The 12,659-nt window shown below is 34.1% G+C and overlaps 1 protein-coding gene across 3 annotated transcripts in view; it reads right to left on the bottom strand.

Annotated features, from left to right (window-relative positions):
* Positions 1-12,659, bottom strand: part of TTN (titin) — a 270,195-nt gene that overhangs the window by 107,029 nt on the left and 150,507 nt on the right. For 2 of the 3 annotated variants that reach the window (XM_070508506.1, XM_070508505.1), the window contains 15 exons: positions 12,184-12,267; positions 11,908-11,988; positions 11,319-11,393; positions 10,793-10,906; positions 9,364-9,432; positions 7,008-7,088; positions 6,023-6,097; positions 5,294-5,386; positions 4,543-4,605; positions 4,123-4,212; positions 2,269-2,319; positions 1,328-1,729; positions 881-1,159; positions 355-630; positions 69-208 (listed from right to left, as the gene is read on the bottom strand). In XM_070508506.1, coding sequence (XP_070364607.1) covers positions 69-208; positions 355-630; positions 881-1,159; positions 1,328-1,729; positions 2,269-2,319; positions 4,123-4,212; positions 4,543-4,605; positions 5,294-5,386; positions 6,023-6,097; positions 7,008-7,088; positions 9,364-9,432; positions 10,793-10,906; positions 11,319-11,393; positions 11,908-11,988; positions 12,184-12,267 — 1,973 coding nt within the window. The remainder of the gene's footprint in view (positions 1-68; positions 209-354; positions 631-880; positions 1,160-1,327; positions 1,730-2,268; positions 2,320-4,122; positions 4,213-4,542; positions 4,606-5,293; positions 5,387-6,022; positions 6,098-7,007; positions 7,089-9,363; positions 9,433-10,792; positions 10,907-11,318; positions 11,394-11,907; positions 11,989-12,183; positions 12,268-12,659) is intronic. The other variant, XM_070508508.1, reaches the window with a different exon arrangement.

Below are 12,659 nucleotides of genomic sequence, written 5' to 3' on the forward strand. Positions count from 1 at the left end.
ATGTCAGACTTGAATATAGAATGTAGTTATTTTATATGACTAACAACTGAAAATGGGAAATTACTCACAGGTGAAGGCCTTAGGAGTTCTCCCTTCAGTTTCCATTGTCCAGGAATGTCTGCCTCTGAGATTTCTGCATCAAAGCTTGCACTTTCTTTCTCATAAATGGTAACATCCTCTATTGGTTTAAGCAATTCAACTTCGCGGTCTGTATTTGTCAGGGATGAAATAACACAATGCTTTAGACAATCTAACGATGCTTTGTTCTCATATTTTTTTTGGGGGGGGATGTGTTATTTTGCCTTATGCACACACAAAACTTATCTTTTAGAATAAAAGGTAAGATTTTTATACCTCCAAGTGTTAGCTTTGCAGGATATCTTTTCCCTTCAATTTCCACTGCATATTCATCAATATCTTCTGGTGTGGCATTCTTAATTTTGAGGTATAGATGATTTCCATCTTTCACTATCTCAGTCTTATCATTTGGTTCCCAGGGGATTTCATCATATCCTTTGAACCACTTAATGTTTGGAGTATCCTTTGCTATATGACAGCTGAAAACAGCTGTCCCCTTGGGTTTCACATGCTGATCTCGTATGGGTTTCACCAGCCAGTCTCTAATGACTTCTGTATGAAAATGAGGTCAGAAAAGTAATTATGATCTGCACAAGTAATATAAATAGCTTCCTTAGTAAATTTCAGAAATTGAAAAAAATTCTCAAAATTGGACATAATTATTTATCTGTATGATATACTGATATTTCTTCCTCTTAGATAAAGCAGAAGGCTCTTATTCTGATGCTGGGAAATAAAATTCTCTCTTCCATTTTCTTGGTATAATAATAAGTAGAACAAAATTCCCCAGCAAAGTACTAACCTACGACTTTTACGCAAGATGAACATTCCAGGTTGTTGGCGTTTTCCACAGTAACTGTGTACGTTCCGGCGTCAGTGTCATCTGCATCATTGATAGTCAGGGCCCGCATCAAGCCAATGACGCCAGGCACAATTTTGCCAGGCTTCTCCACCACAATCTTCCCATCCTTCCTCCAGACCACATCGCGCTCTTTGTTTAACTCGCAGCTCAAGTACAATGGCTGTCCTTTGACCACTGTGACTTCCTCTTCAAGCGTTTTCACAAAGCGCACAGGAAGTTCTGTGGAGAATTTCAATATTAACAATCTGCAAAGACTTTTCAATACACACAATATTTTCAATGAAATAAAATTTGGAAATAAGAGGTTCTAAAATTATAATAAAAGTTGCTACTGAGGTTTATTGTGTTAAAGTTAATATGGGCCATATTCAGAATACTGGAAATTACCTTCTACAATAAGTTTTGCCGTGGAGGTCTTTTCTTTATTTCCCAAACGTAAAACGCAGGTGTATTCGCCAGCATCAGAAAGCTGAACATCAATGATATGCAGCTTTCTGTCTTTACCATCTGCGATGAATCTGTGTTTGGGGCTCTCACGGATATTGCTACCATCTTTCATCCAGCTTGTAATGGCAGTAGAGGGAGAGACTAGACATTCAAAAATTGCAGAAGAGCCAACTGACTCTGCTTCGGTCAAGACGATGTCTTTGATTTCTTTCACAAACTTCAGTGGCACAGCCTTCAGCTGGTAGGTGAACGGGGCTTCATCAGGAGGTTTCTCCCCACCACTTCCTGGTCTCAACTTTTTCTTTTCAAGTTCTATTGGTGAAGGAGTCTTTTTGGCTACACCTAATTCAAAATAAAATTAAAAGTTGATTTGGCATTTCTGTCAGGGTGAGAAAGTGCATACTTGGCTGCCTGGTGGATGAAACCAGTGATAGAGCAACTAGAAGTCAAGAACAGATCATTACAGACCAGGCAATTGAAAGGTCAACTGAATTTACATTGTCTTCTTTCAGACAGGAAAATGAGATGGCATAAAGAATCTATGAATAATAAACGCTCTTCATTTTGCCCAATTTTAAAGAGTATAAAATATCTAAATCAAAGCCGAGTCATTTTATCTGTCATATATAAATATCATGTATGTGAAGAATGAAGTTAAGAACTTGGAGAGTTTGTTATGCTAAAATATGTTGGTTATATAAATAATACCCACTTGAATAATATTAGAGATGCATTATTTGAAATACCAGAAGACATACTAGTTTTAGCAGACTCAACTAGGAATAATAAAGATTGTTATAAATTTTGAAATTTTTCCCCCTTGAATGTAAAGTTTTCCATACTGAAAGGTTACAATACAGGTACAGAGAAATGCACGTTACCTTTGATGGGACCTTTCGGCTTGGCAGCCTCCTCTTTGGGTGCTTTGGCTTCTGAAATAGAAAGAAAACTCAGCATTGAAACACTTTTCCGCCTTATTTCATGCCAAGTAGTAAACCACGCAGGGTAAATTGTCCTCTTTATTATAAATATTAACCTATAAAAAGAAATTGGTTTTATTTATATGACTTCTATGGAGAATACTTTGATATTTCCAAGAAAGCACATTCTGAGAATAATGTGACCAAGCTAAATTGTCAACATATTTAGGATTAAAAAATTCTTTCAGCGAGTGCCTTTATTCTTCTCCCATTTCTAGACGGCTTACTCTTGCCTTGTGAGGAAGAGTTTTATTCTTGCTTAGTTATGCAAAGTAGTTTACATGTTTATGTATCTGTTGGTTATATGAACCAAGGAAATAAGTTTTGGTCAACAAAGAATCACTGTAGGATAAAGGGAAATGGTCCAGAAGTTACCAAAAGCCCTTATTTTTGTGTTTAAGTTGAGCAGACAAATCCAGGGAAGACCAAGGGAAAAGAAAGGGTCTATGTGCTACACGTGTATGGATTCCTTTGAAGATTCCCTTAATTAGACAATGAACCAAAGCAGAAGCGAGACAGTTCCTGAATTTAGAGTTTAATTCAGTTATTAATGCAGGGGCAGTATAAACTGTAGAACTAGTTCTTTGGCTTCAAGAGATAAGCGAGGATAAGTGAGGAAAGCTTTATTTTTACACATACTTAATTAGCCCAATGGCAGTGATCATCTTTTTCTGAATTATAAAAGGTATCGCATTGAAATTATAAGAGTTTAAAAGTAAGAATAATGCCCAAATCATAAATATCAGTGATAAAATATGTTAATGTAAATATTAAAATTAAACTACAGTCGAAAGAACATAGTATATTGTCTCATGTCATTAAACACAATAAAACCCCAAATATTTCTGGAGGGCTTACTAAGCACCAGGTACTGTGCCAAGTGTTTTGCATATATTTAATCCTCACAATAATCCTATGGGGCATATATAATTATTATTCTGATTTTACAGACTAAGAAATTAAAATTTAAAGAGATTAAATAAGTCGCCAAAGATCAAATGACACGTATATTTATCAATGATCAATACACATCAAATCATTTTTGGTTTTGAGATTATCACCTAAGTGATGAACTATTAAAAGTTCATGTGCAAATAGTAAGTACCTTAAGTTTGGCCTGAGATAGTCATACCGCTAAGTGAGTACATTTAAGAAAATCATTATTGATCTAAATTCTTATATAGATTTGAAGGCTGAACTATGCAGTCTTTTTTTTCCATTGTAGTAAGATATACTTAACATAAAATTTACCATTTTAGCCACTTTAAAGTGTACAATTCAGTTGCATTAAGTACATTCACAATGTTATGCAACCATCAAGACCACCTATTTCCAAAACTTTTTCATTATCCCAACATGCAGTCTTTTTAAAAAATGAGAAATGATTCCTCCAGGGCACATGGCAATTTGAAGCTCCACTGGGATCCCTGTATGTTTGTCCTTAGAGTGTCTCTCCGTCTCCTTTGTTTTCATCAGCCTTGAACATACTCATTACTTAATCTCAAAAGCATATAAAGAAATGGTGCGTCGCAGGAATGTACATTCCAATCAAAACACAATATGCATCACTGGATGAAAGACTAGGTTGGTAGAGGATATCAGACGAAGAAAATTTAATCAAGAACTTATAAAACCCCCACAGTGGAAATGATGCCTACGTTTCAGCATAAAGAAGGCTTGCATTTTAATCAAGTATGAATCCTTTTATGAAGCCACCATAACAAACAAGCAAAAAGAAAGCTACAGCATACATACCTGCTTTCTTTCCAACTACTGGCACGGTTACTGGGGCTGCGATGGGGGTTGGTGCAGGCTCCACTGGAGGTGGTTTGATTATTTTCACCTCTGCAGAGAGATGTCCATTGCATTAATGTATTCGTCACTTCCTGAAACCTCATTTGGTGGCCCATTTGCCATTTCTGATGCAACTTTAAAGTCTTCAAATAACTATTTTTTTCAGAGAATAATATATTCTAACTCTAATATATTCTATATATAATAATATAGTCTATATATTTAATATATTATATTCAATAAAATATAACGTATTCTTATAATATATTGGGACATTAGAAATCATTTGCTGCATACTGACTTTGACTTACTTTTTCTTATAAACTACATGTTATTTGTGGGAAGCCTGAAGGAATATGCTATGACCTTGAGCTTGCTTACCTGGTTCGGGCTTTGGTTTCGGTTCAGGTGCAGGGAGAGGTATTGGTGGCTTAATTTCGGGCACTGAAAAAAATTCACAGTAATAAGCAGGTTATCACAGTATTTTTTTTTTTTAAAGATTTTATTTTTTCCTTTTTCTCCCCAAAGCCCCCCAGTACATAGTTGTATATTCTTCGTTGTGGGTCCTTCTAGTTGTAGCATGTGGGATGCTGCCTCAGCGTGGTTTGATGAGCAGTGCCATGTCCGTGCCCAGGATTCAAACCAACGAAACACTGGGCCGCCTGCAGCGGAGCGCACAGACTTAACCACTCGGCCACAGGGCCAGCCCCTATCACAGTATTTTTGAAGGTTTTCACAAAGTCAAACCAAAATTGGGCAGACTTAACATACCCTGGAAGATTTTAGAATCTGTACACATATAGTTACCAAATGGAGTATTTGATCTAAGTTTATTGCACATTTTAAACAAAATATTTGGAAAATATAGCAAGGAAATTTTATTGGTTCTAATGTTGTTAGTCATCTCATTGCCCATAAATACATTTTTTCCTAGTGTTTAAAACAGTAATTTATTTAACAAACTGCTGCTCACTAGCCAATTGCACATGCGAGTGAAACGGTAAACAAATGAAGCATATGAGATGAACAGATTCAGGTCATGTGTTCAAATCTTAATGCCAGTGTAATGATATTTTAAATGATGCATAATTGCATTTTTAGAGACAATTAAGAAAGTGTCAGTAAGTTTTACCTTTTGTTGGTTCGGGAACTTTCTTTTCCCTTTTTGTAACAGCAGCTGGAGGTGCTTCAACCTCTTCAACAGGCTTTGGAGGTGGTTCTGGTACTTTAAGATAACAAGATTATTTTCTAGTGTTATTTTAAGATTTGAATACTTAGAAGTCACCTGATCTGAAACAATCAGATCCAACTATTTTTCAAGAGCCTTATTGATGGCTTTTTAAAACATGTTCTATTCTATCGATTTCTATTTTCTCTTCTTGACTCTGCCTCAATTTATTTTTCTTTCTTTATTCCATCCACTTGCCCAACCCCAACCCATTAACTCTCTCTTTCTAAATCACTTCCATAATAGTTCCCAATAAATACGCCCTTTGACAATAGGCTGGTGATAAAAATCAATCCACTTAGAGGCCGTCAAATTTTATGAAACATTTGCTGACATCCTCCCTTGAAGTTATTCTGCAGCCAACTTGATTATTTTAGAATCGCTTCTACTGGAAGAACGTAAGTGGTCAAGTACAGGTAATAATAATGATGAAGTACAGGGAAACACATGAAGGCATTGGAAAATTACCATAAACATATTTAGCAGAAGCCGACAATGGAAAACACAGACTATATCACAGATGAAATATGAAGCCAAGTTTATATTTAATTCCACTTATGTTTACAAGATAAACCTTTTGTTAAATGTCCATTTTGTTAAAAGATAATTTCACAAATTTACTGAGATTCCTACCTGCAGGTTTTTTAACTTTTTCTACTTTTTTAGGTTCTACTTTAGGTTCTTCTTCTTCAGGTTTCTTTCTTAGAACTTAAAAGACAAAAAGGTTTATATGTAAACCAAGACAAACTAATGAACATGTTGAATAAGCTTGACAAATGCAAATAACGTACAAAGCAATGAAACTGAAAAGCATGCGACCTAGTGCTGGAAACTAGCATTGACACTAACAATGCTTTTTTAAAAAACAACAACAACAAAAGTTATGTTAATTAGAACAGTGCTCAGAGTCACTTTATATCTATGTAGTCTGTTCAGAGACAAATCTGTGGCAGAAATGACCCAAACACAAAATGAATAATTTGAATAGCAAGAAATTCTAATCATAACTCAATGTTATAATTTAATGAGGAGTATTTAAATAAGTATAAAGTTTATTTAAGTGGAGATCTCTAAAGAAACGTAGCCTACAAATCAGTAATTCTATGTGAAGACAATGTTAGAACTTAATTCTTTATTTGACTATCTTGCTTCTAATTCTTCAATATTTTATTAGTAGGAAAGAAACGTTTAGTTTTTTAAAAAATGTTATTTATTAGTTGTGGTGATCCTGTGTCACACTTTAAAACCGAATACCGAAATTAAGCTTAAATAGTGTGGTGTAATTTAGAGTATTTAATAGGTTTAGTGTATTTTACTACATAATTTGACTATAAAAATGACAGCTATGGTCATTGTTATTGGTTTAGAATATTATCAATTGAGTTATGTCTATTAACATGGTAAATGTCAAAATACGGTGAAAACTCACAAAATTTCTGTGCTCTTTTAAAAACGATTTGGAAATGATAGCCTTCTTAATTTTCAATGCCACTACAGATGAATTTTGATAAATAGGAAATTTAATTCAAAGAAAACCAAGAGACAGAAATATTTTGTAAGCTTTCAAGTCTAGTTTTTGGACACTTAAAGATGGGAGAACGATTGAAAAATACTATACCGCTTTTGAGAACAACTTCTTCCTTTGGTTGTGGTTTAGGTTCAGGAAGTAATTTGCGAACTTTCTTTTCCCCTCCAAGCACTTAAAAGAATAGGATTTCAAATTTTGAAGTGAATTCACGTAAAAACTAAACTTCAACAAGAAAAATGTCTCTTTCAAAACTAGTTAACTAGAGTGCCTCAAGTAATAATTTTTGTTGCACATAAATATCACAGAATTTAAAAGCAAATAATCCACTTTAAGACATCTCCTCTGCAACCATCTATATAACTTTGTCATGAAATTCGATTGTATTAACTGCAGGCAAATTTATTCATCTTAAATGAGCGTAGAAGATGTTGTCTATACTGACTTTATGAATCTTTCATCAAATTACAGAGTTCTTGACAGCATCTTTGCCCCAATCTGCAACCGTAGATTGCCAAATCTACATTGATATCTCCCTGATTATTAATTACATTAAAATGATATTGCTAGGTGTTAGTGTCATCATTCAGTCTTCTCCAGTGATGAGAGAAGAAAACCAAGGGACCTGGTTTATGACCTTGATGTTGGGAAAGGACCAAATCGTTTTCTGAACAGAAGGGAAATATCCTTTCTTAAGGTCTCCTTTTTGAAATAATTCTGACTTATAGAACTATAGAATTTGAAAGCTGGTGTTGGAAGCTTATTTTTAATGAATAAAAAAATGTTCTTGAATTTAGACTAAAAGTGACCCATGGAATTCTAAATTAACTTCCTTTTGTGTCTTCAGTGAATCCTGGGCTTGGTGGATGATGTTATTATGTAGAGAAGCCTCCTATTCCTACCATAGTCCTCATGGATTTGAATGGAAACAAGAAGAGAAATACTTGGAGATTACTGAACCACTTTACCTCCCTCCTGTTGTCAATAAAAATCTAATTTAAAAACATTATTTATTTGTGTCACATAACATTATATTTGTTCACTCATATGAAATCTGAATTTCTTAGATATTTCTATAAAATGTCCCGTTTGGTGTTTTAAATAAGACATTTGAAATCATTAAATAGCTTTGTTATGTGATAAAGATAACCTTACCTAACTCTTACTCCAAAAATTTAAACAAATAAAGGCAAATACACAAATATTTCACTTTAATGATCTTTTTTCTAACGTCAAGTATTTTAAGTAAAATTTCACCATTAAACATTAAATTTTTTTATCCTTGATAAACTGTTCTGGCCTTCAATACTATTTTAGAATTACCAGTATTCTTAATGTATAACTATTTTCATTGATCGAACCTGGAGAGATCACACATCTAATTAATCCAAGTTGGGATGGTGTGACATCCTTTACTTACATAATGGACAAAGTGAAAACACATCTGTTCACTTGTTTTTCAATATTACTTTATTTTTAAGATCTTATTGACATTTGAGACTCAGGTGCAGAGCACACGACTGTAGCTATTATTTTTAAAATGATTATATGCCATTACTTTCCATTTTAATGTTTATGAGTAGCTTTGTAATAATCTTTTACTAGTAAATATGCATAGTAACATTATTTTGTAAACTCCATTTTATAAATCAGGAAATGTATCTTCAGATAGGTGATTTTTCCAAAATTCCAGAGTGAATCAAGAACAGATTCAATTGCTGGGTCTGAACATCCTGATTCTTAAACGAAACACTGCTACTTGGTATACTTACTAGAAAAATTAACAATTTTATTTTTAAAAGATGTTTTCTAGACTTTTATGATCCACTTATTTTTCTTTAGGGTTTAAGTTTAGTTAGGGAAAAATATCGTTTAAAGAGAAATAAATTTTGAAAAATGACCTGCAATGATAATGAAATTTCTCTAAAACATGAGATCTGTACACCTGAAAGAATGTCTTTAGCTTAGTGAGAGGAAAGTGACAGAAAAGCCATGAGGAAATTCCTATGAATCATTTTATTAGTATAGAAAGAGGATATGACTTTTTTTTAGTGCTTATAACACTGGCTAAAATGTTGTTTTTCAAGACAAATTCTAAAACTTTCTACTACTAGCTCTCAGTATTTTAACCTAAGATGTGTCCTGATATTAATTTCACCTAACCAGTAAAAGGTGATGTTTTGAAGTTTAGGAAAATGCAAGAACACATATGTAGATGAGACAAAGATAAACAACATTTATCCATAGAATGTAGGAAATTGGTGGGAGACAAAGGAAGCAACACTGATGAGCCAGGACCATAAAATCTACAGAAAGACATGAAATGAATGACACTACTATGATTATTTTAAAAAGAAAAAGAAAAGAAGAACACTCTAGAGGGCAGGAAGAGCAAGGAGTCAGATGAAGGGATACTGCATATTAATATATTTTCTAGACTGTGAAATACCTTTCAGAGGTTTAAGCTCCACTTTTTCTGGAACCTCAGGTTTTTCAGGAACTTTCTTCTTTGAAACAGCTTTAAAGAATATGAACTTACTTTTATTATTTGTATATTTAAACTAATGTGAAGCAAATTATTAAATACTTGCTCCAAGAATCAAAATCAAGCTTTGTTTATAACCAAAAAGCATTAACAGCAGCCAAGAACAGCCACCAAAGAACATACAAGAGGCATTCAAACCATGAAAACAGATTGCAGTTTTACTCCAAAGTTGAACAGTAAATTAAAGTCTGGTTGAGACGGAAGACAGTTTTTGTTTTTCATAGGAGGAAGCAATTTTCCTTTGAGTATAAATTTTACATTAAGGGAAATGTATTTAAGTATGTGTCCTCATGGCGCATCAGTCAGCAGATGGGTAGCCTTTTAATAAGTGCTCACTTTTTCTATGTCTGACTTAAAATACCAGAAGTTCCCTCTGCAGGCCAGGAGGGGTGTAAAGGGGTGAGAATCATTAGAAGCAAAGTCTTTCTCTGGAAGATTCTGTCTTTGTACATGTGTAGGTGAGAGTGGGAAAAGTGCTTATCTAAGATTATATGTAGATCATTTTAGATTGGGACATCTCATGACACCACAAATAAGACAACATTTAATTAAAATAACAAGAATAATATGCTTTCGCCAGTTTATTTCAGCTTTTAAAGATGCTGATGTTTTTAAAATTAAGCAATATTACATCGATTCAAAGAAAAATCTAAATGCGAAAAGAATGAAGGGAGGTTTAACAATGGGAAGAGCACTGGATAGCAAATATATCCATAACCACTCTTTCTGGCTAAGCCAAGAGGACCACCACAGAACACAACTGGGTTTTTACTGAGTTGCAAAAGAAAAAAAAGTGGAGGGGCAGTGAGAGATCATTCACATGCTTTCCTTTCATGGTATATGAGCACATAGCTATTGGATGTCATAAATATATTACTTACTATATATTTAAAAGCACATGACATACTTTAAGAACAAAGTTTTGGCCTTTGTATAAATTTGTTACTGCAATATTAAAAATATCTTGTAAAGATTTCTTATACATTCCACATGCATAAGAGCCCAAAGATATGCATAGCAATCAGGCTTTGAAATCAGAAAACCCTTCCTCCCCACTCCACACAAGAAAGTTGGTTGGACAGGCCCTGCATCCAGATGTCCAGGATGAAGCTAACAATGCACTTTTTGACATCTAGGACAGCGGGCATGGCCTGCCAAGGCACCCCCGGGCTCCTGGAGCAGCAGGAAACATGGGTCTTTATGTAATTCCCACGCTAAGTCATGTCTGGAAGCGCACACTTCCAAAAGTAATAAATTTTTGCAAGCACTATTTCAGACGACTAGACAGAAGTTTGAAGCAAGTTAATACAACTTTGGAAGTGGTATTTTATACCTTTAAGTTGGGCTATTTTCTCCTTCACGTCTTCCTTAGGTGGAGCAGGAGCAGGAGCTGGGGGCCTTGGTTTGAGTTTTGGTTTCTCAACAACCTTCTTTTCAGGTTCAGGTTCTTGAAAGAGTATTTCAGGAGTGTTAGTGTACATATACATATGTTAATTAGTATGTGGATATACACTATATTCAGTCGAAATTTAAATATACATATGAAGTAAAAAGTTTTATTTTTTGGATATATAATATTAGTGTCCAACATAAAACATAAAAATATCAACACTATACACAGATGATGAGAAATATAGCAGAGGCACTAATAAAAACAACAAAGGAAGCATCCACATAAGGCACATTGACATGAGACAAACATTACAAATGATGTGGATACATAAGAACAAGACACACATTTAAAACACAGAACATCATACATACGGATGTAGAGACCTACTATACACGTAGAACAACATAAACCATGTATATTTCAAGATGAAGAATATGATGATGAAGATTTAAGACCAATTGAATACCTTGTACTGGTATTTCTTCTGGCTGTGGTTCAGGTTCAGGTTCTTCAGGCTCAATATACTTTTCAATTTCACGTTCTTTAAAGAATGTTGACAAAGGATAAGAGATTGTAATGTAAGATTCTTCCAAAGACACACAAATTTCACGTAGATGCAAAGATTATAGCCACACAAACAGAAATATACAATTCATACAAATTCGCTTGTCTAAAAAAAGAGATAAGATTTCTATTTTCTTATACTTGAACTTTTTATTAACTATTTTATTCGAAGTATGTTGATGGCAAATGAGATGACTTAAAATTTGACATTGGCTTATCATTGAGGATCCAATGCAATTATTCCAGTTTTACCTCAGTAAACTATATCTTTGGAATTTATAATTACCATCAAGAATAATCAAATAATCCAATTAAAGATTTCAAAAGAAGTATAACTATTTGAAAAAATGAAGGAAACGTGACAGATGCTTTTGCCTTTAATTTCAAGAAGGAATGCCACCTTATAAATAGTTTTGTATTTCTAAGTTTTCATTTCTAAAAGGAGTTTCCAAGAGATTAAAAAAATTATATTTACATAAATATATATATACCTTCAACAGGGGGAGGCACTTTTCTACCAATGGTTATGGATGCTCTTTCTTCATATATTATTTCCTCAGCAGACTCTTCAACTTAAAAAACACAGTATTTTATTTTAGACTGTATTTCAAATAGAATACTGTAACTGTTAAGTTGCAACATATCAACCATCAATAACTTTACTACATAAGACAGACAACAGATAAATACAAAAGACTCATCTACAACCAAAGTAAGATGATAAAGACGATTGTCGTCTTTCCAAGATTTATAGAGCAGCCGTGTACCTTCGACAATTGGAGCTTCTGGCTCTTCAGGGATAGGGACAGACACTTCCTCTTCTGGGACGATTTCCTTGGGCACTTCAGGCACTTTAAAGATATTGATTTTGTTTACTATTAAGAATTTAGAAGATGTGCAAGATTCTGCAAAGAGCAGGCAAAGAATATAGGAGAAAGAACTTCACCTTATAAGACTTTGTGGGGAAAATGGTTTTGAGGGCATGATGCTCTTTTGGACATCCTAATTTTACAAATGAACCTTCTCAGCCTTCTTCATTTGCTTCTCTTCCTCTGTGGACCCTTAAATGTAGGTGTTCTCTACTGGTCTAACTTCAATGCTTTAAAAAATTTGCTCTACATTCTTTGAGCAATCACCCCTGCACTCTCAACTGTTATTTCCATGTGTATGACTTCTGGATCTACATCTCAAGCCCCGATCTGTTCCCTAAGCTCCAGGTGCACATTCCCAACTTCTATACTTG

This window comes from Equus asinus, chromosome 4, assembly GCF_041296235.1.
Source record: "Equus asinus isolate D_3611 breed Donkey chromosome 4, EquAss-T2T_v2, whole genome shotgun sequence".
Lineage (NCBI taxonomy): Eukaryota > Metazoa > Chordata > Mammalia > Perissodactyla > Equidae > Equus > Equus asinus.